The sequence below is a fragment of the Exserohilum turcica genome (assembly GCF_000359705.1).
Source record: "Exserohilum turcica Et28A unplaced genomic scaffold SETTUscaffold_2, whole genome shotgun sequence".
Classification (NCBI taxonomy): Eukaryota; Fungi; Ascomycota; class Dothideomycetes; order Pleosporales; family Pleosporaceae; genus Exserohilum; species Exserohilum turcicum.
This window is the reverse complement of record NW_007360025.1, coordinates 1,805,382-1,829,748: the sequence shown is the minus strand read 5'-3', so window position 1 is coordinate 1,829,748 and position 24,367 is coordinate 1,805,382. Positions and strand designations below refer to the sequence as shown.

The 24,367-nt window shown below is 55.2% G+C and overlaps 9 protein-coding genes across 9 annotated transcripts; 6 read left to right on the top strand and 3 right to left on the bottom strand.

Annotated features, from left to right (window-relative positions):
* Positions 1 to 52: 52 nt before the first annotated feature.
* SETTUDRAFT_115761 (uncharacterized protein) lies at positions 53 to 1,721 on the bottom strand (the record flags this gene model as incomplete). Its single annotated transcript, XM_008027371.1, has 2 exons — positions 53 to 910; positions 964 to 1,721. The coding sequence occupies 2 exons, from the start codon at positions 1,719 to 1,721 to the stop codon at positions 289 to 291; spliced, it is 1,380 nt and encodes a 459-aa protein (XP_008025562.1). The 3' UTR covers positions 53 to 288.
* Positions 1,722 to 2,442: 721 nt separating this feature from the next.
* SETTUDRAFT_163102 (uncharacterized protein) lies at positions 2,443 to 3,597 on the top strand. The gene is made up of 3 exons (XM_008027370.1): positions 2,443 to 2,518; positions 2,572 to 2,889; positions 2,944 to 3,597. Exons 1-3 carry the CDS (start codon positions 2,461 to 2,463, stop codon positions 3,321 to 3,323), a joined length of 756 nt encoding a protein of 251 aa, XP_008025561.1. The 5' UTR covers positions 2,443 to 2,460; the 3' UTR covers positions 3,324 to 3,597.
* Positions 3,598 to 3,950: 353 nt separating this feature from the next.
* Positions 3,951 to 5,490, top strand: SETTUDRAFT_115758 (uncharacterized protein; the record flags this gene model as incomplete). Its single annotated transcript, XM_008027369.1, has 3 exons — positions 3,951 to 4,096; positions 4,149 to 4,300; positions 4,364 to 5,490. Coding segments are annotated over exons 1-3 (1,413 nt in total), but the record flags the coding sequence as incomplete, so codon positions are not given.
* A 776-nt stretch (positions 5,491 to 6,266) lies between these two features.
* SETTUDRAFT_89610 (uncharacterized protein) lies at positions 6,267 to 7,348 on the bottom strand (the record flags this gene model as incomplete). Its single annotated transcript, XM_008027368.1, has 2 exons — positions 6,267 to 6,538; positions 6,616 to 7,348. 2 exons carry the CDS (start codon positions 7,346 to 7,348, stop codon positions 6,267 to 6,269), a joined length of 1,005 nt encoding a protein of 334 aa, XP_008025559.1.
* Positions 7,349 to 7,910: 562 nt separating this feature from the next.
* SETTUDRAFT_163101 (uncharacterized protein) lies at positions 7,911 to 8,947 on the top strand. Its single transcript, XM_008027367.1, has 2 exons — positions 7,911 to 8,349; positions 8,426 to 8,947. Exons 1-2 carry the CDS (start codon positions 7,957 to 7,959, stop codon positions 8,612 to 8,614), a joined length of 582 nt encoding a protein of 193 aa, XP_008025558.1. The 5' UTR covers positions 7,911 to 7,956; the 3' UTR covers positions 8,615 to 8,947.
* Positions 8,948 to 10,553: 1,606 nt separating this feature from the next.
* SETTUDRAFT_89325 (uncharacterized protein) lies at positions 10,554 to 12,809 on the top strand (the record flags this gene model as incomplete). Its single annotated transcript, XM_008027366.1, has 5 exons — positions 10,554 to 11,307; positions 11,357 to 11,443; positions 11,497 to 12,408; positions 12,459 to 12,579; positions 12,629 to 12,809. 5 exons carry the CDS (start codon positions 10,554 to 10,556, stop codon positions 12,807 to 12,809), a joined length of 2,055 nt encoding a protein of 684 aa, XP_008025557.1.
* A 1,124-nt stretch (positions 12,810 to 13,933) lies between these two features.
* Positions 13,934 to 15,503, bottom strand: SETTUDRAFT_163099 (uncharacterized protein). Its single transcript, XM_008027365.1, has 3 exons — positions 15,114 to 15,503; positions 14,910 to 15,064; positions 13,934 to 14,718 (listed from the first exon to the last, which is right to left on the bottom strand). The coding sequence occupies exons 1-3, from the start codon at positions 15,340 to 15,342 to the stop codon at positions 13,981 to 13,983; spliced, it is 1,122 nt and encodes a 373-aa protein (XP_008025556.1). The 5' UTR covers positions 15,343 to 15,503; the 3' UTR covers positions 13,934 to 13,980.
* Positions 15,504 to 16,010: 507 nt separating this feature from the next.
* On the top strand, positions 16,011 to 16,908 carry SETTUDRAFT_115746 (uncharacterized protein; the record flags this gene model as incomplete). Its single annotated transcript, XM_008027364.1, has 3 exons — positions 16,011 to 16,383; positions 16,445 to 16,545; positions 16,593 to 16,908. 3 exons carry the CDS (start codon positions 16,011 to 16,013, stop codon positions 16,656 to 16,658), a joined length of 540 nt encoding a protein of 179 aa, XP_008025555.1. The 3' UTR covers positions 16,659 to 16,908.
* A 426-nt stretch (positions 16,909 to 17,334) lies between these two features.
* SETTUDRAFT_41495 (uncharacterized protein) lies at positions 17,335 to 24,173 on the top strand (the record flags this gene model as incomplete). Its single annotated transcript, XM_008026935.1, has 4 exons — positions 17,335 to 17,661; positions 17,719 to 20,009; positions 20,614 to 21,062; positions 21,134 to 24,173. The coding sequence occupies 4 exons, from the start codon at positions 17,335 to 17,337 to the stop codon at positions 24,136 to 24,138; spliced, it is 6,072 nt and encodes a 2,023-aa protein (XP_008025126.1). The 3' UTR covers positions 24,139 to 24,173.
* Between the last annotated feature and the right edge of the window lie 194 nt (positions 24,174 to 24,367).

The following is a 24,367-nucleotide window of genomic DNA, read 5'->3' as shown; positions in this document are numbered from 1 at the left end:
GGATTCTTTTGTGATTGTGATTGTGACTGTGATTGTGATTGTGATTGTGATTGTGATTGTGATGGGTTCTCCTGTGATGGATTCTCTTGTGCTTGTGCTTGTACATGTGGCGTACCATGATGTCACAGTGTGTTGAAGCTCATGTATATGCATGTACATGCTTGTCTAAATTCTTGACCTCTTTTGCGTCCAGCACAATTTTCGCAAAACAGTATCGTAGATGTGAGCGCATGTCTTTGTTTTTATTTTAATTTTTCTTTCTTTCATCTTTGATGCAATTAGCATCGCTCATCGTACGACTCCGCCCTTGAGCGTAGACACGCTACACAAGCCGTCCTTTGTCCTCAACTTGGCTACACCCGTCTTCTTGTCGGGGCCCTCGCCGCTCAGCTGTGGCACGACGGCAACGTCAAAGCCGACTTGGAGGCCGTCGGTGGTGGTGAAACCAGGCTGAATTGTCTCCCACACCTTCTTCTTGGGGTTGAGCACTGGCTCGGGCTCGCCCTCCCAGCCTTCAAAGTAGACGCGGTCGCCTGCCTTGCTCTCGGCGGGTGGGTTGACCAATTCGACGGGGCCCTTGTGGCTGTCCTCGCCCTCGGCTACCCGGGGTGATGCAGCTAGGACCATGGCGCACGACTTGACGCCGCGCATCGTGACGGGCTTGAGGTTGCACACGGCAACAATCTTGCGGTTCTGCATCTCGGCCAGAGGTATCAGGCCGTTGAGGCCAGAGCACACGGTACGCACAATCTGGCCTTCGTACTCGGATGTGTTGTCTGTGCCGGGAGCATCGCCGCATGCAATGGTGGAGACGTACAGCGAGTCGGCATTGGGGTGGGTCTCGGCCTTGAGAATGTGTCCTACACGGAGATCGATGAGGGCGGGGGAGAGGGGCTTCTCGACGGGCGCGCTGTGTGGTGTTAGTCAGCAGTCAAGGGGGAGTGTTTGTAGAGGCAAACATACGGCTTTTGAGGCTTGGGCTGCTTCTCCTTCTTCTGTTTTTGCTTCTTCTCAGTCGGTGCGCCTTCAGGAGCGCCACTCGCGGGGTTGCCGGCAACGGCTGATGCAACGGCTGAGCCAGCTGCCTCTGCCTTGGCCTTGGCCTTGTCTGCCTTGTTCTTGCCGCCCTGGCCGCCCTGGGCACTCTGGCCTTGGTCTCCCGTCAGAGTGGTAGCTGTAGCGCCTGAGGCGGCGGCATTGGCGGCGGCAGCCTCCTTCTCCTTCTTCTTGCGCTCCTTCTCAGCCTTGGCGTCTACCGGCTTGATCTTGAAGACGACATTGTCGGGGTCGATGCTGACCTTGTCGTCCAGCTTGAGGCCGAAGAGGGGCGAGTTCTGGACAAAGTCGACGTGACGGACAATGTGGTGGTATCCGTTCTCGCCCGTCCTCTCGTCTGCGCTCCACTTGGCGACGACGGGCGCGAGCTTCTGGTACAGGGCGATGTCGGCGACCGAGGGCTTTGCGCCGAGGAGCGTGGTTCGGCTGGAGAGGTGTGTGTTCAGCGACGACAGGCGCTCTGAAGCCTTTGCGGCGTCTTCGGCGGGGGAGGCGACATGGGCGGCCGTGATGAGCCACTGGCTCAGCTCCGTCTTCTCGGCGTCAGTGTACGAGACGCCGGGGAAGAGGGCGTGCGAGGCTTTGACGGCGTCGGTCTCGTCGGCGGCGTTGTTGGGCGTGTGTTTCTTGAGAAAGGCAACGACAGCGTCGTCGAGGGCAGCCATGGTGGGCAGGATTGGGAAAGGTTGGTGGAAAAAGCTGAGGGCAAGTGGGCGTAGTGGGGTAAAGAAGTCGGCGACAGAGCTAGTGGGGGCCGTCGCGAGAAAAGCGCGGGGAATGGCAGTGCGTGTCGCGGCGAGTGCGAATTGACGGCGTGCTGGGTGGCGTGGGCAGATTGGCGATGTAGATGTGGAGGTGTATATGCGGCGGAAGGGAGAGGCAGAGGCAGAGGCAGAGGCGCGCAGAGCCATTGTGCACGTGAGTCGAGCGTCATCATGGCAGAGGCAGAGAGGCTCGCTGCATCTTGTTCGCACAGGCCATTGCAAGCCACACCATGGCCGGGCCCAGCCCATCATCTATGCATTCTGTACTTGCATACAACTACTCGTTTTACGGGTTTCCAGTTCCTCGTTATACAACTACTCGCCGTGCTCCCACACCGGCCATGCGCGCAGAACCACACGGCCGTGTCCCAAGATCTATTTCGGTGCGCGCGTAGCCGCTCGCCTGTCGCCTCCATCGTCTGCTAGTGACAGCGCCGTCGCCATGCCGCGTCCCGTGGCGGAACGGCGCTTGACGGGGACTGACATGCACATAGACATACCCGCGCAATTCTTCACTCTCTTGCTGTGGACCGGCTGTGCATGACGCAACCGCCGCTTGTTTTGTTTGCTGCTCGCGCCCCTCACGTCCTGCAACACTCACGCCTCCTTCCCCGCAACACCAATCTTGTCCAGCACCAACATGGCCTCCGACGCCTCCCCAGACGTTCCCAAGGGCAGGAAGCGGTTCGTCCCGCTCGGTAAGACGCAGTCCCAGCCGCCTCGACGACCAGCGTCTAGTAACACGCCCCAGAAAACAACCCAGAGGTCATGACGGGCCTCGTCCACAAGCTCGGCCTGTCTGAGAAGCTGGCCTTCCACGACGTCTTCAGCATCGACGAGCCGGAACTCCTTGCTTTTGTGCCGCGGCCTGCCCACGCCCTGCTGCTTGTTTTTCCCGTCAGCCAGACATACGAGAAGTTCCGCATCCAGGAAGACCAGGAAAAGGCAGAATACCAGGGACACGGCCCGGAGGAAGAGGTTATCTGGTACAAGCAAACCATTGGCAATGCTTGTGGGCTGATTGGCCTTCTCCACGCTGTATCTAATGGATCAGCGCGCCCGCACATGCGTCGGTAGTCCCCGTTCCCTCGATGCACTCTAGCCATGCTTACCGCGCATCCAGAACCCGACTCTAATCTTGCCAAGCTCGTCCACGATGCCATACCACTCAAGCCTGCTGAGCGCGCCGATCTACTTTACGAATCCGAAGCACTAGAGAGCGCTCATCAGAGCGCGGCGTCAGGCGGGGACACGGCTGCCCCCCAGGCGGATTCCGACGTGGATCTGCACTATGTCTGCTTTATCAAATCAGACAAGAACCGGCTGTGGGAGCTTGACGGGCGCCGCAAAGGTCCCCTTGATCGTGGTGCGCTAGCTCCCGATGAGGATGTTCTCAGTGAACGGGCCCTAGACCTTGGGGTGCGTAGTTTCCTCAAGCGCGAAGCTGAAGCCGGAGGCGGCGAGCTGCGCTTCAGTCTGATCACACTAGCCGAGTCATTCTAGGCCGACTGTAAACCATGGAAGCCTGCGGGTTCGGCCCAAGATCAGGGGAAACATCATACGTCATGTGTGGTGAACATGACCACGACTACTCTTGGCATTGTCGCAGTCTTGTCTGAGGAGGGTGAGCGACGTCGATGACTACAAGCCATGCGGATGCTTCAATAGGTTGACATACAGCAAGCCACTGTCCTTGTACGCATGTCATGACGCCTCAGGGCATGCCCGCCTGAACAAAGTTCGGAAATAGCAAATCACTGCTCTAGCAGCCTTGAGCGCCCAACATGCAGATTGTGCCCCCGGTGAAGTATACCAATCATACATTGGACCGTTAGTGTCTTGGTTGCCTGCAAGGCCGATCTCTTTCAAGCAGCAGCGCCCGTATGCCCGGAACCAGTGATTGGGCATTATCCCTTTTGTTTTTTCGTTCCACTGTTCTCGCCCCAGGCATCTCGACCCCGGGATACCCGCAAAAAGATGCAGCATGCCAACAACCTAGCCCCTGCCTCCGACTCTTCTCGCAGCAGCAGCAGCAGCAGCACCATGTCGTCGTCCTTCAAGCTGTATCTGCTCGTCTTTCTTTGCCTGTCGTTGGCCGTGTCGTCTGTCCCGTTGAGCGCCAATCTTAGTTCCGAGTACACGATGCAGGATGCCATCAACAAGCGGCGAACGTTGAAAATCACCATAGCGGCCCTGGTGTGCTCTTCTCTGAGCACGGCAACCTTGCTAGTCGCCTTGTATTGGTTTTGTCGCATGGAAAAACAGTTTCGCCATCGGTCAGTGTCACTGCTCCCGGCATCCCATGCACTCATTCATTGTTTGCCGCAGGCTTGTTGTCATTCTCATCTACGGGGACTTGGTGCGGGCGTCGTGCTATTTCGTCGCTGCCATCGCAACGCTGGTCAACGCGCATGTGGATAATGACTCGGCTTTCTGTCAGGCGAGTGGCTTCTTCATCCTGTACGGAACTGAGACTAGTGGTAAGACGCGCCTTTGGGGATTCTGTCGTCAGTTTGGCCCTAACATTCTCTTACCATTATTAGACTTTGCCGTCCTGGTCATTGCAATCCATACCGCACTGCAGGTTTTCCGGCCCTCGGGCCAACAGCACTCGGACGGTCTGTATCGTTATCGGCGGTATGTGTATGCAGGCACGCTCTTTTTCCCGGCTACCATGGCGGGAATGGCCTTTGTCAATCCGCGAGGAGGCTATCTCTTACAAGGAGCCTTCTGCACGCTTCCCATCCGGCCCTTCTGGTACCGGCTTGCGTTGGCGTGGATCCCCAGGTACATGGTTGTGCTCATGATTATTAGCCTGGCCATTGCCATCTACATGTATGTTGGCTGGGAGTTTCAAAGCTACAATGCCATGAGCAAAAATTACGGGTTAAACACCACCAGCGACATCTCGGTCAACCAGGAGTCGCAGCCCACATCCACTTCGCTCATTGGCAGGCATTACGCCACGGGGAAAGATGTTGCACTGCCCACCGGGAGTGCGGTGCCGCAGGAACAGTTGGCTCATCACGCGTGGCATGCGTCGTCCCCTTCTCAGGACGCCAATTGCAATGAGTCTTGTGGTACATCCAGTTCAACATGCCTCCGCGCAACCTCCACCAGCCCCACGGCTCAGTCTCTCCCGACAGGAACACGGCGTCTCTTCCACGCCCAACCGAGCGGAACGGCACAGCCATCGCTCTTCTCGACACCAAGCACGCCCACAGTCCGATGTCTGGACTCGACTGACAACGTACACATCCCGCCCTCGCGACAAGCAACGTGCGACGTAACCGACACAATGAGCACCACGACCATGACCGGTCCTTCACTCCCTCCCCTCTCCTCACCTTGCACCACCACGCACACGCAAAGACCAGACGCACACTCGACACGCATGATGCAGCAGCGCGCCCGCATCCACCGCCAACTGCGCCTCATGTTCATCTACCCGCTCGTCTACACGCTCATGTGGCTCATCCCCTTTATCAATCACTGCACCATGTACAGCGACCATCTCGCCACGCACCCGCTGTGGGGCCTGCGTCTCGGAAACACGGTTTGCATGGCTAGCATGGGCCTCGCCGATTGCATTGTCTTTTCCCTGCGCGAGAGGCCCTGGCGCGCCATTGCATCGAGCGATGGCACGCTGTGGGGCAGTTTCTGGGTGTGGAATCACAATCACAATCATCATAATAATAATAATAACCAGCATAACAATACTAATAATGGTAATGCCGAGGCCGCCAGGCTTGCAAACAAAGCCCCAGTCGGTCCACCACGCACATGTGCCGTCGACGCTGCTGATACCGAGCGTCTGGCTACCCCGTCGTATATGGCGGCTGCAGCGTCCAGTGCGAGTTTGAACGGATGCGCGCGTTTTGCACGCGACTGGGCGAGAGAGCGGCTCGAGTGCGAGAGACAGGAGAGGTTTAGGGTTTTGAGGGAGAGAGAGGCGGGGACGGGGTGTGTGGGTGGTGCGAGGAGGCGTTCTTCTTTTTCTTCTTTTTCTTCTTTTTCTTCTTTTTCTTCTTTTTCTTCTTTTTCTGCTTGTTCGCTGGGTGAGAGTAGGAGTAGGAGTAGGAGGAGTAGGAGTAGGAGGAGTAGGAGTAGGAGGAGTAGGAGTAGGAGGAGGAGTAGTTGTTGTAGTGCAGACGATGACGATGAAGATGGCGGTGCTGGGGAAGCGGAGGATGGACGAATTGAAGGAGCAGAAGAAGATGAAGATGATGATGTTGAAGAAGATGTTGAAGATGAAGATGAAGATGAAGAAGAAGATGAAAACGGTAGAGTAGTATTAGAGCCATGAATTTTTGAGTTTTTCCAACCCCCCCCCCTTTTTTTTTTTTGCTTTCTCCATCTACTAAATAATTTGTCTAATAGCGAATTCTTCTAATATATACCCCCCCCCCGCCAGCTTCGGTTCTAACCGAGTTGTTGCATCTCTCTTCAAAAATCATCTACGTTGACTTGTCGGCCTTGCTTGAGCGGCAAGTACACTTTTGTCCACAGGTCGCTTTGCTCGCCGAGATGGTAGGTCAGACTTGCGTTGTGCATGCCTGGTGGGTGTGAGTCGTCCGACGAAGGAGAAGAAGGAGCCATTGTTTCGAGCTGCGAGATGATGTTTTCCAAGCCTAGGGCTTTCCCCGTCGCTTGTGTGCCGCCGGCCTCGAGCGAGACGTGGACGATGTGGATGTGGAAATGGTAGTATGTGGGTTGATCTGATTCATGTCAGTGTTGGTATGGCCAAATCGTGTGCTGTATGAAGCTGAAAAAAACAACAACAACAACAACGTACAATGCACATAAAGCTTCAGTTCATCCCGCTCAATACCAGGATACAAGCCTACGGTCGCTTGGACCATCTTGTCGCGCATGTGCGTCATCCACGCCACCATGTCGCGCGTCAGATCGCGCACGCTCCAGATATCGCGGCGCTCGACAATGCCCAGCAGGTGCAGGCTGCCCATGGTCTTGCGGTCCCAATTGAGGTCCGGGAGCAGCAGAAAGCCAGTGTCGCCGGACTCGCGGTACATGACGTCTTCCTGCTCGGTGCGGCCCTCGAGGATATTGTAGATCCAGTCGAGGGCGCCTTTGTCGCGCTGGGCACGCATGTACGGACGGATGTAGGCGGCGTAGATTTGCGGTGTTTCGGTGACGACGCGGAGGCGCTGCTGCGTGTACTTTTTCACATGTTTGTCTGTGCACGGGTAGATGAGGTTGAGCTTGAAGTCTGGCGGTGGATTGCCATTCTCCTTGCTGGGATCCGAGTTTGCGAGGAACCACGCGTAGATGTCGTTGGCGCCCAGGTTCTTGATGTTGCGCAGAGACGTGGAGAAGGATTGCAGGAGCGCCGGCGTGGTGTCGAAGGCGGCGCGCTCGGCGATGAGGAGGGCGGGCTGTGCGTCAACGGTGCCTAGCAGCGAGATGCGGCGGCCGGCTTGGTCAGAGTTGAGCAGCCGGGTCAGCTGGAATTTGGGGATCAGGGACTCCACGTGCACGGCTACTTCGGGGGGCGTGGTGGAGGTCATGGCTGGGTTGGTTGGGCCCTGGGAGCGTGGGCTATGCTTGGCAGGCTGTGCTTTTGGTCAGTACATGAAGAGAGTGCAAGAGGGGCATGGCATGACAAAGAATGACCGTGCATGCATGTTTCAGGTCTACGAGGCATGTTGATTCGAGGGTTGCAAGGCTCTTTGTTCACGTCTATGGTATGGCTGAAGGCGGCAGAAAAGCTTCCATCGGCAAACAATGCGTTGCTGAACCCAAGCCATGACCCATTGGAAGCATGGATGAATGAATAAAAACACAATGCATGTTCAAGACAAAACAACGGTCGTGTAAAGAAACCCACTTACTGCAAAGACGGAATGAAGTCGGTGGGTGCACAGGCACAAAGGTTTCCCGCAATCTCGGGACCAAGTGTGGGGGTGGGTTCGTCTGCGACATCACATGTTCGCGCGACGTCGTGTATCGCTGCGGCGACCAATTAGAGCCGCGCGATCTACGCCAAGCCCAGCCCTCGGTGAGGTCACTTCACGTCACTGTTCCCAGCCTGTCTGTCGCTAGGCACAACTCCTATACACCCATCTTTGCGCATTCATCGAGCACTTTGAATATCCATCACACATACAGCACCAACATGGCACCCAAACGCAGAACTGCAGGCGCAGCGACCAAGTCGCAGCAGTCGACGCTCGCCTTCCACGGATCGTCCAACCGGGTCACCAAGTCGGGCGTCAAGGCGCAAGGCGCAAACAAAGGCAATTTTGAGAAGACGGTGAAAGATGCGACGCCGGACGTGTTGGAGACGTCGAGCTCAGAGCGTCGACGGGCCGAAGCGGTTATTGTTGAGCAGGCGCAACCAGTCGAGAGCACGGCAGACGAGGACCAGGCGCGGCGCATATCCGAGGCAGCCATCAGAAAGTACTGGGCGGCCAAGGAGAAGCAGCGGCAAGCATCCAGAGTGCACCAGGAAGGACTGAGTGTCGAGGACAAGATACTGCGCGAGTTCGACATGAGCGCACACTACGGGGTAAGTTTGGCCCAGCCAGTCAGCAGCAAAGCGTCGCTGTAGCCAGGGCAGTGCTGACCCAAGATGCGGCGTGTAGCCAAGCGCTGGGATTGCGCGATTGAAGCGGTGGAAGCGTGCGCAGCGGCTTGGGCTCGAACCGCCGCTCGAGGTGCTTGGGGTGCTGCTGAGGGAACAAGCACAAGAGGACAGGGACAGGGGCGGCATCAAGGTGCAGCGATCGATTGTGGATGAGCTACTGAATAGCAGAGCCGAAGTGGCTGCATGAGGGCAAAGCGTGGTTCGGGAAATGGGGGCTAAGGAGTGGGTGTGCAGTATCAAGGCAAGGCAAGGCGAGGCGATGGCTTGGATGACGTTGGATGGCGGGAGGTCCAGGTGGGTGGAAAGTATCGAGCATCGGAGCACTTGAGCACTTGAGCACTTGTAGGCATGCGGGTCCGATGGGCATTTGGGACATGGCAGATGCAGACATGGCGACATGCAGACGTGGCATGGGGGGGCACGCGAGCACCAACAGAGAGCACGTAATGGCAACCAAACAAACTTTGGAAGGCCAAGAGCAGCAAGCAGCAAGCAGCGCGGGTAGCAGTGAATCAGCGATTTAGCGATTGAGGTAGGAAAGCCATGGCGGCGGCGTGGTGTAGAGGATGCTCGGCATGCTGCGATATGGAGCGTGTATAAGGTTTTGCGACAAGCGCCGTTTCACGAGGCCTTTGTGGCAGTACGTCAGCTTGCAGGGGCCTACGACTCTTGGGCTTTCGCATTCGGGGGGACTGGACCAACAAAGATAGCCGGTCCTGGCTCGGCACCATTAGCAGAGGCGAGGCGAGATGCGGGGTTGTGACGGCAACGGGGCGGGTATGGGTGTGGGAGGTGTAGGTGTACTTGGTATAGGCGTGGTGGGTGTAGGGGGGGGGAGGGGGATGGGGGGATGCAAGCGGCGTTGGCTGCTCATGGGTCTTGAGTGACAGCCTCTGGGAGGGGGAGGGGGGCGGCGGCGGCTGCAGATGCAGATGCAGATGCAGATGTGGATGCAGAGGCGGTTGAGCGAGAGAGCGCGCGGGAGAGAGAGGGAGGGAGGGAGGGAGAGAGAGAGAGAGGCGGGGTTTGGGGGGTTGGATTGCCATAGGCGGATGGGGCTCCACGAAGCTCTGGACTCTCTTGGTGGGTTGGTGGGCGTGGCAACTGCTGAGCTGCGCGAGGGTGGGGCGGCCTGGTGGTGGTGGTGGTGCATGCAAGTCGACTGGCGCTGGCACACTAAATGTCAGCCCGATTCCACGCTGCCGGCGGCGAAGCGCATCCTCTAGCCTAGGGTGCTGGTGTTGGTGGGTGTCGCAGTAGAGGTGTACATGTAGTGGGCGTGCTGGGCGGAGGACAGCCATGGGCGTGCACTGCGAGAGAACTCATGGCCCTCGTGCGCACCCTTCACATCCGCGCGCTTCCACACGACCCGCCCACGCATGCGCACACGCACACACACACACACACACACACACACACACACAGAGACACGCACTGGCATTCGCATGTTATCTGCCCTCGCCCTCGCCCGCCATGGCTAGCTGTGGGTGTAGTGGCTCTAATCCCCCGGCGCAGCATTTGCTGGGTGGAGCCAGCCGCACAAGTCGATCCCGACAAGCGCTGCATATGCTGCTGGGGGGTTGATAGCGGGGAACCACTAGACACCGAGCCCATATCATCCTGATCCAACCATGGCATGCTCGCCTTCAACCCTCCTTCACCCCTCCTTCACCTGCCCTTCGCCTGCCCTTCTTTTCCTTTTTTTCATACATCCCCCCCCCTTCACACACCACCTCCGTGCCATGTCCACCCCCGGCTGTTGATCAACTCAGCAGCCCCTCTTCTCAGCACGGTACGTCTCCAAAAAGCAATTCACGTCGATGCATCCGTTTGCTTCCACACGGCCATTGCACCTATACCTCGCCGTACTTATCAATTGCGCTGCAGCAGACTCGCACGCCCCTCACTCCACCCTGTCGTGATCCCCCGTCCTCACCCCGCATCCTGGCGCCGTCTTTTGATTGGGAAGGAGCCATCACCGCTGCCACCACCCGCTCCACCAACGACACCACCATCATTGCCTAACCCTTTGTCTTCGCCTTCCACACGCCCATCCTGCACGTTGCGCGCTTTCAACCGCTGCCCCATCCTCCCTCTCCGCCTCTCCGCCTCTCCCCGACCTCAACATGGCCGCTGCTGTCGCCAGCTACCCTTCCATGCCAGGCCGCTCATCCACGCCCCCACCGCACCTGTCGCTCAACACGTCTTCTCGTGGCACGCCTGCTCCCATCCCCAACAAGCACATTCCAGTCTGCCCGCCCGGTGACCTGCCCGCCACTCCGCCCGCCTCTCCCCCGCGCCACGACAGCCTCATTGAGACGTCGTCCATCACCTACCCCCCGCATGCATTCTGCTCAAAGTACTCTGACGACCCGCCTCTGTACACCATCACCGCAGACCGCCTGGCAGAGGCGCTAGAGCACATTGCAACCCAGCCCCTGCCCAACCCCGAGCAAGTCTTTCCATGGATGCATGGCCTGCATGCCGACAACCAGATCCAGCTGGCCTTCTTCTCGTCGCGTCGCAGGAGCGGCCGCAAGGTGCCTAGGTGCATCCGCAGCATCACCCTCGTCAAGACGGGCGGCAATCTGACGGCCTCGAAGCTCAAGGGCGCCATTGCCCCCGACGAGATACTGCAATCCGTGTCTTCGGACGCCCCCCAGTTCATCGAGTGCGATCCCAAAGACGGCTTCTCGGTGCGCAACTTTCAGATCCAGGCCTGCAAGCTGGCCACCGTCTCAGACATTGTCGTTTACGGCGACCACAAGACCCGACCAGAGGACACAATTGCCCTCGCCCAGAAGATCTCCAGGGCTCAGAGGCAGTACGAGGAAAAGAATGGCCTCCAGACACGCCTGTTCAACACCTTTATGCTCTCAGGTAAATCAAGCGCCCCCACATGGAAAACGCAGACGACTGACGTGTCCAGATGCCTTTAGCTGTTTCCAAGAAAAGTACCCAAAACTGGTTGCCATCAACTCTTCTGGCGAAATGACGGGCGAGGTTGTAGACTTCTGTAAGTATTGAGATGAAATCCGGTGGAGTGCAGACGCTGACTGCCGCAACTAGTCTATTGGGAGCGATACGAGATGAGCGAAATGTCAAAAGCATCTGAAATCAGCAACAACGTATTTCTAGGGCCAACGCCTGACCAGACACTGCACCCAGAATGTGCCGGAGAGGATGCATACGACATGCTCATTGAAGCAACGGATTTGGCCCATGTACCCGAACCCCGCTCATTGCGGGCTCTCCGGATGGGCTTGGAAAAGGTTCACCGCAAGTCGGCCTTGCACATGGAGTTTCCCTCCTCCGGCAGCATCATGCCCCCTACTTGGGCGCACGGAGAAGTCGACGGCCTCATGGCCATGTGCAAATGGATGTACGAACTCGCCAACCCCCAAGAAGTACGCCGGTCCAAGCGCAGGAGGGAAGACGAGGATGAAGCCATTGAGATGGTCGATGCTGCAACACCTCGCAAATTTCTGCTTCACTGCACTGACGGCTACACCGAGACAACGCTTCTTGCGCTTACGTACTTTATGTATGCCGAAGGCCTTCCTGTCCATGATGCTTGGATCAAGCTGCACCGTGAAAAGGGCAGAAACTTCTTCGCATACCCGTCCGATGTGGCCCTTTTGACAGCGATACAACCTCGCATTCTCCAAGAGTCTCCCCGCTTCAAGCAGAGCATTCTCAACATCCCGGAGCCGCGCTGGCTGTCGAAGCTCGACGGAAGTCTGCCCAGCCGCATCTTGCCTTATATGTACTTGGGTAATCTTGGCCACGCCAACAATCCAGAGCTACTCCGTGCCCTGGGCATCACCCGCATACTGAGCGTCGGCGAAGCGCTTTCTTGGCCAGAGGGCATGCAGCAAAAACTGGAATGGCCCAGCGAGAATTTCCTCATGATTGACCGCGTTCAGGACAATGGTGTTGATCCTCTATGGGGCGAGTTTGAGCGTTGCTTGAAGTTTATTAGTACGTACCCCAGCCCCGTGCTCATACCAGCAAGCACTAACAAGACGTAGAAGCAGGAAAAGCCGAAGGTGGCGCTACACTTGTGCACTGCCGTGTAGGTGTTTCACGCTCTGCGACCATTTGCATTGCCGAGGTGATGAACGAGCTTGGTCTGTCTTTCCCTCGTGCCTAGTAAGTTGTCTTGATCGCTCTGTGGAGCACCCCCACTTACGCACCCCAGCTGCTTTGTGCGGGCCCGACGGCTTAATGTCATAATACAACCCCACCTTCGATTCACCTATGAATTACTCAAGTGGGAAGAGTACCAGCGTCAGCGACGCAACCAACCTCTTCGCCGCGAACTGGAGTGGGCCACTGTGGCGCGCGAGATCGCCCTCATGAACAAGCCCTACTCCAGATAATGGCTTTTACGCCCTCTTGACCCACCTATTCCTTTTTCCTAATTCACGACGATACGACTTTCCCAACCTCGACTTTGACCTTGGCCGCTGGATTCCGGACAGACATGGCCCATTCTCGCGCGACACCCTGGCGTTATGTGTGGTCTCTAATCACCTTTGTTCACTTTTGCATCCTGTTTTTTTTTTGCTAATACGACGCCTTTGCCTTTTTGCTTGATTCGACACGAGGCAACCTCGCTGGTCTGTTGTACAAGGAGCTTGTGGGATGAGTGAGAATGGGACCCTTTGGCAGTGTTTGGTATTTCTCTCTCTCTCTCTCTCTCTTTCTCTCTCTTTTCTGCGCGAGACGTCAGCCACACGGCTTTGGTTGTACTGCATGTATGCCGTTCTGGTTTTGTTGTTCTCGTCTTGATTGGCCCATAGGCTATTGAAGGGGGGGGGGGAGTCCACCTTGCTTGCATCCACTCATCTTCTCGATTGCGTGTGTGTATTACTGACTTTCGATTGGGCCTTTTCTCGGTCAATAAAGCAGAGCGCTGGTGTGTGGGCGGGCGACAAGGGAAAAAAATCCCCATTTACCCCATTTTACGGCAATGTGTGTTTGTGTCATGGCGTTTCCAGGATTGCTGCTTTTTTTCTCTTCTTCTTCTTCTTCTTTCTATACGTATCATGATGCTCTCTTTCTCTCTCTCTCTCTCTCTCTCTCTCTCTCTCTCTCTCTCTCTCTTTCTCTCTCTTTCTCTCTCTCTTTCTCTCTCCCCCCCTCTCCCCCTCTCTTTTCTTTTCTTTCCTGTTATTTATCTCTTTCTTCTTTCCTTTCTCAAAGAGTTTTTTCTTTTTTTTTCTCTACTTTTGGGTTTTTCCTGGTCTTGCTTCTTTTGAGAGTAGCATGACTTACGTAACAATCAATCAATCAATCAATCAATCTGTCAATCAATCTGTCAATCAATCTGTCAATTTGTTCCAAGCAATTTGGGAAGGGGGAAAAAAAAGTAGTTTCCATTATCCACTTGAATGCAACCAGACCTTTTTTTTTTAAAATTTCACCTCAATGGCCCTCACCTTGCCTTCACCTCAATCGCTCTCACCTTGCATTGACAGAGTATGAGCACAGAAACATGCAACGGTTAATTTACGTAAATTCCTTCTTCCTCATACTTGTTTTTGCAATCTACTCTTTGCCCCCAAGATACCGGTACACGACGGAAAAGTCCTTGCCTTTGCAGTTCTCCGCTTGCTCGACAGCGTCATATAGTGCTCTTGCCGCCTCTCCCAGCGCTAGCTTGACGTCGGCCTCGGCCGCTGCTTTGAGCGCAAGCTTGAGGTCCTTGTTGGCCAGAGCGATTCCAAATCCCCCCTCGTATCCTCTGCTCGCAGGCGATCCTTCAATCACTCCAGGTACTGGGTTGTTGACCTCACTCGGCCAGCACTTGCCAGTCGCCGTGTTGATCATGCCAGCTAGCGCTTTCGGGTCGAGCCCCCACTTGACACCCATGCTCATGGCCTCGGCCGTTGCAATGTTGTTGAGAGCGAGCAGGTAGTTGTTTGCGAGCTTGCCTTTGAGACCAGCGCCAGGCCCGCCTAGATGAACTACTCTTTTGCCCATTAATGAGAGTACCTTGGTCGCACCTTCAACTGCCTCTTCTGGCGCACCAATCATAAAAGTAAGCGTGCCGGCTTGTGCACCAACAACGCCTCCTGACATGGGCGCATCGACAAACTTTCCTTGGCCAGTGGAATGCACAGTATGAGCCACCTCGCCCGACGTCATGGGGTCAATGGTTGAGCAATCAATAAAGAAACGCTCTTTTTTGACGACACCATCTGAGAGCAGTGTTGGGGGTTCCAGCATCTCCTTGAAGACAGCCTTGACATGCTTCGGCTCTGGCAGTGAAGTAACAATTGTTTCCTGCAACAGCGTTAGCGTCTTGTGTCTCGTAATATCGGCAAGTAACATGTGCTGAAGATGGAGGTATCAGAGGATTGGCTATAATTTTTGCGTAATCAGAACAAGGGCCACGAATGGCCCCCAACTTAGATCATTGATAGAACAATTAATTCATCACGAAGTGACAGGAACAGAAGAACAGATATACTTACAGCGTTCTCGGCAAGCTCTCGCACGTTTTGAGCAACCTGGACGCCCTGCGGGTGCTCCTCAAGGAATTGCTTCGTTGCAGCCGTGTTGACATCATGCACAAACAACGTGTCTTCAGCTGGTATCTTCGCTCGGAGGTTCTTCGCCATGGGATATCCTAATGACGAGTTAACGGATGCAGTCGTGTGAGTAGCAGCAGTACTAACCCATGCGTCCCAGGCCAATGAACCCCCATGTCGCCTGCAAGTTCTGAGAGCTCGAAAAGCATCTCCGCGTACCCTGGCGCACCGCAATGGGTGTCCTTCGTTGCACAGTTGAAGCAAGCGCTGAGACTGTTCGCATCGTGTCGTTGTAGAGAGCAGACGTCGCGGGGTTGTCGTCCAGATCCGAGATGTATTGCGGAGAGCGGTTGGAAGCGGTCTCCGCATTTTGCATTGGGGGCTCAGCCGAGGTCGCGGTCCAAGAGACGCACCACCGCCGGAACATGGGGAGCAGATGCGGCTCTGTAAAAGACTGGGGCCATGGCGGCGTGCATGGCGAAGACGTGGCTGTTGCCGCGTCCCTTCTCCCCCAATTTGACTTCGAGGAGATTGTGCCCAGGGACTTCGGGGCGTTGCTGGTTGGAAGATGTGAGAAAACTTGCGGGCTGGTGGAAAAGTATTTCCGGCCGATGACGCGCTAGGCTGTTTGCGTACTAAATGCGTCCGAGTGTTCGTCTTGACTGTTGACTTTGGTAGAGCACAGGTTGGAATTTTGGCTCAATGGCGGACGGATCAAGTTTAATTGCTTGGATGGATGAATGAGATTGTTGCACGGTATTGCATGGTGCAGAATGATCTGAGTACACTCAAGGTGTGCAAGGAAGCTGGAGGATACGAGGCGCAAAAGACTTTCATTGATCTTTTTTTTTCTGCTGTCAAGAGGTTTAAGTCCAAAAGAAGAAACCTATGTCGGAATTTCCATTTCCTCGCCATGGAATACTCGCATGGACATTGTTGATATTGGACGATTTTGGTAGAATGGGATACGGTGCTTAGTCAGCTGCTATATCGCATCTCGAACTTTTGTCGACTGCCAACAACCTAAGCCCGCCGCCACCCACCATGCCCGTCACATTTCTAAGGCGCCTCATAAGGCCCTCGGTCTTCTCTGCAGCACAATTCGCGCCTGTGCGACCGTTACGGCCCGCCTTCGCCGCCACTGCCTTCGAAACCGCCGCCTCAGCGTTCGCGATCCGCCCAGCACCGTCATTCCGCGCCAACAAATGCACATTGATTCAAGTTCTACGACATGGAAGGATAGCGCAGAAGGCGCGAAAACTGAGATCGCCACAATTGAAAGACCGGCCGGAGCTGAAGGGAGTGTGTCTCAAAGTGGGAACCACCAAGCCCAAAAAACCCAACTCGGGAGAAAGGAAGATTGCGAGGGTGAGGCTGAGTACCGGCAAGGTCATCACGGCGTACATTCCAGGTGAAGGTACGACCCAATTGCTTTCAGCGGCGCCAATATCCTGTGGGCAGTACTAATGGTGCATCAGGACACAATGTACAGCAGCATTCGGTGGTCATGGTACGAGGCGGACGAGCGCAAGATTGTCCTGGTGTGAAATACCACTTGGTGCGAGGAGCGTTGGACTTGGTCAGTTCTCATCTTGTGCATAAAGTTGCTTTGCTGACATGTGGTAGGGTGGTGTGGGTAACAGAATCACTGCGCGATCAAAGTATGGCACGAAGAAGCCCAAGGCCGCATAAGCAGTTGAAACGATTAAACATGTGTCATACACTGAGCATCAATGGCGGTGGAAGACACCTTGGCGCAGTGATTGTGGTCTCTTCTCAGCCTAGGCATTCTCTGCAGTTGGCCTCGACTCGAAGCGTGCCTTCTCCCAAATGGATTCTTGCAGTAAATTTCCAACATAATAACTCACACGTACGAGCCTCGAACGATAATTGGACGTTCAACATGCTGGTCATGTGCGAACGAACAATTGCTTTCTTTGCCCAGGATCTCTGTGCTGAGATGATCTGTTTTGGTGGCCTGCCCATGCACTCAAAACCCTGTCTGTGTCTCAACTGGAATCGGCCAAGTGTCGTAGGCTAATCACATGGTTTGGAGCGGCTTGTGTACAGGGTATGTGACTGCGGAGACGGCGCGGAGGTTTATTAGCCAGGGCTAGGCGGCTCGGACTTTCAGCTGCTCCCTAGCTGCTAGCGTCATCCCCACGATTGCCCCGGCCTCGTACAGACGGCCAAGTCGCGGCCCAAACGAGACCGACCTATCAAAGCGCCTCGTGCCGACATCTCACCACGGTGCATCAGCGTCGTGTCTGCGCATTCGTCTTCGTCATGTACCTAATCTAATAATCGCTCCCTATCTGCGACTTTCCCGAGCTTCGAGGGATCCCCGGATATCCGCGAACCGTCCGTAATGGAACCGCCTGGCGCGTCCAACGCGACTTCGTACATGTCATCACCGGCGGATCTGCTCATGGCCCTTCCCCGTATCCTCTCCAAGGTTAGCTCTCTGGGCGACATGATGCGCTCAGGGGGCAGCGTCATCGCAGAACCAACGGCCAACCTAACCAACAGCACAATTACCCCCACGGCGGCTTTCGTGCAATCGTCGTATTCTACCGTCGCTGCAGCAGCGGCGGCGACTCCTGAAAGCGACATGACTGTGTGGCAGGCCCTGAGAAATGTCGCTACATGGTTCAGCTACATAACCTCAAAATGGGCTATTGCTACGTTTGCTATTGTAAGCCCTATACAACCCTAGGCAGGCAGTCGGATCCTTTACTCACTTACTGCACAGGCAATCCTCTTGAACCGCACTCACTTTTATGGAAACAGCCGCGTACCTCTCTCCTTCGACCGCCTCCACATGCGCCTCACACTCTACATTGTGCCTCTATTGCTGTTCCTATACCAGATCTCGAATGTGCTACGGGCAATACGATGCCAGACTTCCCCGGGATGGTCGGACATGCAATACGGAGCGAGTGACAGACATCTAGACACAGACTTTGGCGGCGAGGGTGGCTGTCTTTGGCGCCTTGCATCAATGATTCTGTTCTGGGAGACGACAGAGGAGTCCTGCCAGGCTGTGAACATGCTTCCTGTAGATGCTGCTGCAACACGGGAGTCTGGGTCACTGGCTCTTCTTTGGCCCATGTTCCTGACCTTGGGCTTCGGTCAGTTCGTCGACACTTTGGCCTGTGCCCTTCAGGGTAGGCGCCCCATTCAAGAGGTCGGAATGACCCTCTTCGAGCACTCGCTGGCATTTGCCGAGGCCGAGGCTGTTGTTACGCGGCCGCTGGCAGTTGATTCAACACGCTTCTTCAAACCCAAGTCCGTTTTCACGCCCGACGGCACATCACTCACGCTACCAAGGTCAAGGCTCTCGCAAATTGCCAATGTCCCACCGGAAGTCTTGCTCATATCTCTCATCTCCAGTGTGAGTCATTTCACAAGCAACTTGTTGGCGATTGCTGGCGTGCGCTCCAAATACAGGCTCCTCACGACTACTGTCTGGGGCCTCGCATATATTTCAGCTTTCGCGTGGAGCTTTGCTCGTCTAACATGGATGGTTGCTGACCCAGATCAATACGTGGGCATTCTGAGATTCCCCACCGTGTGCATCATTGGCTTTATCCCTCATCTGCTGATAATAGTTGGCATCACTCTGTGTGGACTTGTTTATCTTCTGGCTCTTCTTATCACTGCGCTCTCTCTCCCGGCAGGACAGGGTGGATCCCGCACACTTCGGGAGAGATTTGCAGCTGCCTACGGTAACCTCCATGCCAATATCCATTTATCGTCAATCACACCCTTGACAATCAACTGGCACGAGGACTTTTACACCACGATTCTTAAAGTAGGTTATGTGATTCTGACTGCAGCGAGCGAGGCAGTCTTCCTCAATGAGGGCGTAAAGATCAATGTGCACTCCATGACCTGGCTGGAGAAACAGAGATTGCAGGAAATCCTGGCGCGTAGGAGGAAACGCCGAGAAATGCTCGTCGACATTCCATCGGAGCTTAGAAACGATACATTCACGCAAGGTGCCGAGGTAGTTGATCAGCTCAACGACGTCAGGACAGACACAGCAACTTCAGGTTACGCAAAGGAGCGAAAGACTAGGGGTGCCAAATCATCTACCGAGGCTTCCACCTCCATGGGACAGAACGACCCAGCTCTGCAGCAACGTAGCCGTTACGTTCAGGCGTACGGCTTCTTCGTCCGGATCTCGAGGTTGTTGATCTTGAGCGTTGCAAAAGTCACAGGCTGGTTATTGATGAAAGTTGGCATAAGCTACCGGCCTGGTTGGTTGACGCGTGCTGCTGGAGCATATGAGGCTGATAAAATCTACACGTCAGCGTCACGCACAAATCGAAGTCAATGCGGGACAGCAGGATTAGCTGGCCAGCAATGGCTTACCATGGACGATCGTAGTCGGGTTCGCCAGGACCCGGCGTTTGACATTGAGGTGTTCGCAAAAGAGAGACTCCGACAGAGCGGTTTTTACTCTGAGCCAGATACCGAGGACTCGGAGGAGCGCCTAAACGATTACCTCTATGCCTGGTGGCGCAATGGAGGTCTATGGAACGAGGTTGATAATAGCAGAGACTATTCTGTTGCGCAAGATGATGACACGACTAGCGTGATGTCGTTTGCTACTACGACTGACAACGACGAGTGGTCGGATATCGACGACGGACAAAGAACGCCGACGCGCGATACATATCGAAGAAGTCGAGAGGAGACGCCATCAGTCGATGACGCCTTGGATTTCTCTCGTCTCTCTCGACTTCTCGATCCAAGGACAAGGGAAGACCGCGAGGAAGCCAAGTTACTGTCAAGGCACCTGCAGAGCCCCAACATCATGACACGCTCGCAATACCGCAAAGCTTTGGAGCAGGAGGAGGCCAAGATTCTGACAACCTCGCGCTATAAGATGGAGAGTGATGTGGCAATGTCACCAGAGGAAGAGGAGCAGCTCCTTGAGGACCTGATCCTCAATCGCCGAAGCGCAACAGCGCCACAGGCGAGCAACGCTGGTAGCTGGGACACGGGCGCAGAAGGCATGGGCTCTGAAGGACCCCAGTGCGTAGTCTGTCAGATGGCACCAAGAACCGTGCTGGTATGGCCCTGTGGATGTCTGAGCTTGTGTGATGACTGCAGGGTGGGACTGGCGTCCAAGAACTACACGACATGTGTATGCTGCAGGACGAATGTGGCGGCATATTCGCGGCTTTACGTACCATAAAGTCACTCCGGCGTTTTTTTTGTTTCCCTTCAGCTGAGCGCTTTTGTATTTACTGCATCTATCTATAGGAAGAAATGGTCCATATACAACCCGTGCTGATGAGACCAAGCAACGCCTATCCACTGCGTGTCGGAACAAGTCGGAGTAGTCCCGATGTACATGCAGGTACTAAATGGCACTTGTGATGACACGGCCGGTGCATTTGGAAAGCTAACAGTGGGGCGGCGACCTTGGACTGCCAGTATCGCCGCCGGCTACCCCACGTTGGCGTCCTGTAGCTGCGAGTGGCGATCGTCATCCTCTATCACTCATCTCTGCTATCTTGGCAGTCGAGTCATCAAAACCTCCCTTCTGAACACCCCCACCCCCCTTACCTCCACACCCGTCCAACACCACATCACTCACGCCCGTACCACGTCCACTCTGACTGAGCATTTCCAGCAAGCTCGGTCAATTGCACCCACCCAAGAAACGCCCTCAAAGTTTTATGCAGCCAGAGCCCACAGACGTATCACAACGCGCTCCTCCACCACACGCCCTCTTCGACGCCGCACCCACCTCCCAGCATGGACACCGTCGCCGCGATGACTTGCAGGACTCTCTGCAGCCGCACTCTGGCGGGCTACGGGAGGATGCTGAGACCCCGACCGGCGGAGCTGTACGCGATGCGACAGGCTTGCACCATTCCACTAATGGATTCCCCCCTGTGGAAGCCAATGGATTGAAAAGTGTCGCGCGTCCCTCACCACCCCCAAGGGACAGGATTACCGAATATGAGAATGCGCTAGCGAGCTCGCCGCGAAAACCTGTAGACGGCCCTCTCTTTGAGGTTATCAAGAGCAACAAAAGCCCAGACGATAAGAACTCTGCTATCGCGAAGCTGCCGAATGGTGCGTAGAAACTGTTTCAAGAATACATGAAGGGCAATCACAGATTAGGACCAAGCGCTAACTCTGCACAGAGGTACTCATCCATGCCATTGCCCATCTTTCGCCCAACGATCTCGCCGCCGTATCTCTTGTCTCTCGCCGCTTCCATGACGTCGTCACTACTCCACATGCGTGGCAGGTGGCCTTTGGTCGCTCTTTCCCGGGCCCGCATGCGCTCGAAGACATACAGTTCCGTTCAGCTTTGGAGGACAGCGGCGCTGTGGTACGGTCGGAGAAGAGGAGGTTCACGAGGCTTACCGCGCTGGCGTCATGGCGGAGCGAGTATATCTTACGGAGCAGACTTTTACGATCTCTTGTTCGAGGCAAGCCTGTTCAAGTACCTTCGACTCCTTCTCGCGCCGGCCAAATGCAGACGGTTTCTCCCATGATCACCTACGATGCCAGGACATTTACCATTATCAATCACCTGCATGCAACATTTGGATCCGGTCTCAATAAGAAAATGCCTCGATTCATTCACGGCGCAGACGCCATTGGCATGGTAACTAGCAGCGATCCAACGACCGGCAAAGTGGATCCCTGGGGCCGGAGTGATCCTCACTTTTACGCCCAATTTGTAGAACGTTTCCCAGGCGTTGCCGAGTGGGGACTAGGTTCTGGAGAGGTTGTCGGACGCCCTAACGTAATGGATATATCGCAACCCCATGGTATGATCTACGGTCAAGGCTGCCCAGAAGGCGTCTGCTACTATCGGTCGCTCGAAGAAATGCGTGGTCGTTTCATCGCCAATTCGACTGAGCTTAGCATGCCAGAAGCTGGTATACCCAAGCTGGGCCTTGACGCTGGCGCCGTTTGCAGTGTCTGGATTGCCAAATCGAACACCATCCCAACGCTTTCAGAAGGCTTAATTGGTATGATGATTGGTTCTGCAGCAGGAGTCGTCAGCGCTTGTAGCATCGGCACAGATGGGCTCCGATCGTCGCGTGTGCAGCGCGGGGAGCTAACTGCACGCTGGGTTCTTAGCCCTGGCGTCCCTATCATTGCCATTGCCGTAGATGAGCAATACTCGTCCAAACGTTATGCACAGAACCGCATCTGGGCAGTGGCTTTGAACGCGCTTGGCGAGCTGTTCTACCTCACCAAGTTCCCGACTCGTAGTCAAGCACCAAAGGGCGATATTGAAGAGTACTCTGAGTATCTGGCATGGCTCACTGGCCGGACCGTGTACTGGAATCTTGTTGAATCCAGCAGACGCACTGCGAGACCCGACCCATACAGCGACGCTGAAGTTGACGGCAGCTATTCGCCTCGTACGTCATGGGACGGTATGTGCCTGAGCAAAGGACAGGTTGCCGCAGAAACCAAGGAAATACAGCAGTACCTGCGAAAGCCGCCCAAGCACTTCCGTAAAGTATGTCTCGGATGGGACATGCGTAGAAGGCTTGAGGTCGACTTTGCCGGTGATGATGGTAGCTATGCTGGCGAGGCAATTGCCGTGTTCGAGTGTGGCTTGGAAGAAGGCGATGTCGCTGATATCAAGCGCTTCACTCGATGCAAGACAGATGAGAAAGACCAGAGCGCCAGTGTATCGACGCAAGTGTCGACACCTCTGCATGCTCAGCCATCTTCATTGTTTGGCGGCATAAGTGCAGACGCTTCAGGTCGAACAAGCGCTTCACCACGTGTTCGCAGTTCCTCATACATGTCGACGACTAGTTCCCCCGAGCGTGCAAGCCTGGTGGAAGAGTGGCGGTGCTCGAAACTGGCATTTGGTGGCTTCAAGGGCACGCAAATCACCACGACTGCCCTGGATGCCTCAACCTTTGCAACTTTGACCCTATCCGAAGATCCTGCGCTTGGGTTCTCGACAACGTCAACCGCCTCTTCGCCATATGGCTCGCCATTATCTGTCGCCAGCCAGCCAGCCTCTCCATCAGACATACCAGGTCAGCGGGCTCGATTCGTGGCAGCCGGTACGAAGTCTGGTGTTGTACTTCTCTGGGACCTCCGTTCACCGGTCTCGCGTTCTTCCGAGTTCATAAACACCATCGAGCCTATCCGCATCATCTATACCGACTCACCCGAGATATCGTGTCTGGCTCTCACCTCTCTGTATCTTGTTGTCGGAGGTAATGACGGGTTGGTGCAGGCGTGGGACCCTTTGGCTTCAACAAAGTCGCCCATCACAACACTACACTCGCGCCATGCCTCGCGTGCTTGGAGACAGCTTGTACAAGCACAGGCTTCTGTCCACGGTGTCGGGATCAACATGTTTGCTGCTGGTGCTATATGCCTAGATTCCGATCCAACAGTCCTCCGTGGTGCAGTGTCGCTTGGCAATCAGCTTCGTTTCTGGAGCTACAGCTCTTCTGCAGCAGATCAATACAGAAGCAGCAAGCGAAGACTCCGCCGTTCCGAACGGGGAAGCAACAACACTGGAGAGCGTTTCTCCGGCACTGGCCGTGGCAATCTGAAGAACTACATCGCCAATGAGCAGTTTGAATTGGAGCGCGATAGACAGGAGCGCCACAAGCAAGCTGAGCACCTGGCTGGGCGTTTTGGCACGGAGATGCTGAGTGAAGAAGAAGCTCTGGCATATGCCGCGATGCTTTCCCAGGAGGCAATGGAAGCGGAAGAGCAACGGCGCATAGAGCGGGAGATGAGTGCATTGAGCAGTGAGACTGCAACACCCGAGCCCAGTGTCCAGGATCAATCCTCATCATCTGTCATTGAAGACGACGAAGAGCTGGATGCAGATATTGCTGAAGCCATTCGTCTTTCTCTCAATGATAGCCAAGGACCCAGCAACTTTCTATCTGCCTCGACACCTCCCTCTGGCTGCGACATTCCCATTAAGTATGCCAAAGGCAAAAAGCCTTCGCTTTCGCGCTTTCGGAACCACAGTTCCAGCAAAGACATGGCCATGGCTGGATCAAGCATTGATAACGAGTTGTCGGATCTGGAGTTTGCAATGCAGCTCAGTCTTGCCGAAGAGCAGAGTAGAAAGGATGCAGAGGATGCTTTTCCTCCACTGAGTCCTGCACCTGGTAGTAAAGGGAAAGAGAGGATGTGGTAATTGTTTTGTAGTTGATTAGTTTGGGTGTAGTTTTGTTAGGGTCATCCCGTCTAATATTTTTTGAGTTGTGGTTTTTTACTTCATTCTGTTGCCTGTGCACACACCTCCGTTGATATTCTGCATCGGCTTCTTGCTTGCGATAATAACTAGTCTACGACTATTGTGCAGTCCAGTGGATACTAGAGGCGTTCATCAGGCTCCATCACTTGGACATTATTGGCACTTTGCC

Excerpts from the sequence above, each read along its gene's own strand:
- SETTUDRAFT_163102 (XM_008027370.1), top strand. The coding sequence starts at position 2,461 with ATGGCCTCCGACGCCTCCCCAGACGTTCCCAAGGGCAGGAAGCGGTTC. Across the intron at positions 2,519-2,571 it reads GAAGCGGTTCGTCCCGCTCG|AAAACAACCCAGAGGTCATG; the intron begins GTAAGACGCAGT and ends AACACGCCCCAG. Across the intron at positions 2,890-2,943 it reads ATCAGCGCGCCCGCACATGC|AACCCGACTCTAATCTTGCC; the intron begins GTCGGTAGTCCC and ends CCGCGCATCCAG.
- SETTUDRAFT_163101 (XM_008027367.1), top strand. The coding sequence starts at position 7,957 with ATGGCACCCAAACGCAGAACTGCAGGCGCAGCGACCAAGTCGCAGCAG. Across the intron at positions 8,350-8,425 it reads ACATGAGCGCACACTACGGG|CCAAGCGCTGGGATTGCGCG; the intron begins GTAAGTTTGGCC and ends TGCGGCGTGTAG.
- SETTUDRAFT_163099 (XM_008027365.1), bottom strand. The coding sequence starts at position 15,342 with ATGCAAAATGCGGAGACCGCTTCCAACCGCTCTCCGCAATACATCTCG. Across the intron at positions 15,065-15,113 it reads CATTGGCCTGGGACGCATGG|GATATCCCATGGCGAAGAAC; the intron begins GTTAGTACTGCT and ends ACTCGTCATTAG. Across the intron at positions 14,719-14,909 it reads GAGAGCTTGCCGAGAACGCT|GAAACAATTGTTACTTCACT; the intron begins GTAAGTATATCT and ends ACGCTGTTGCAG.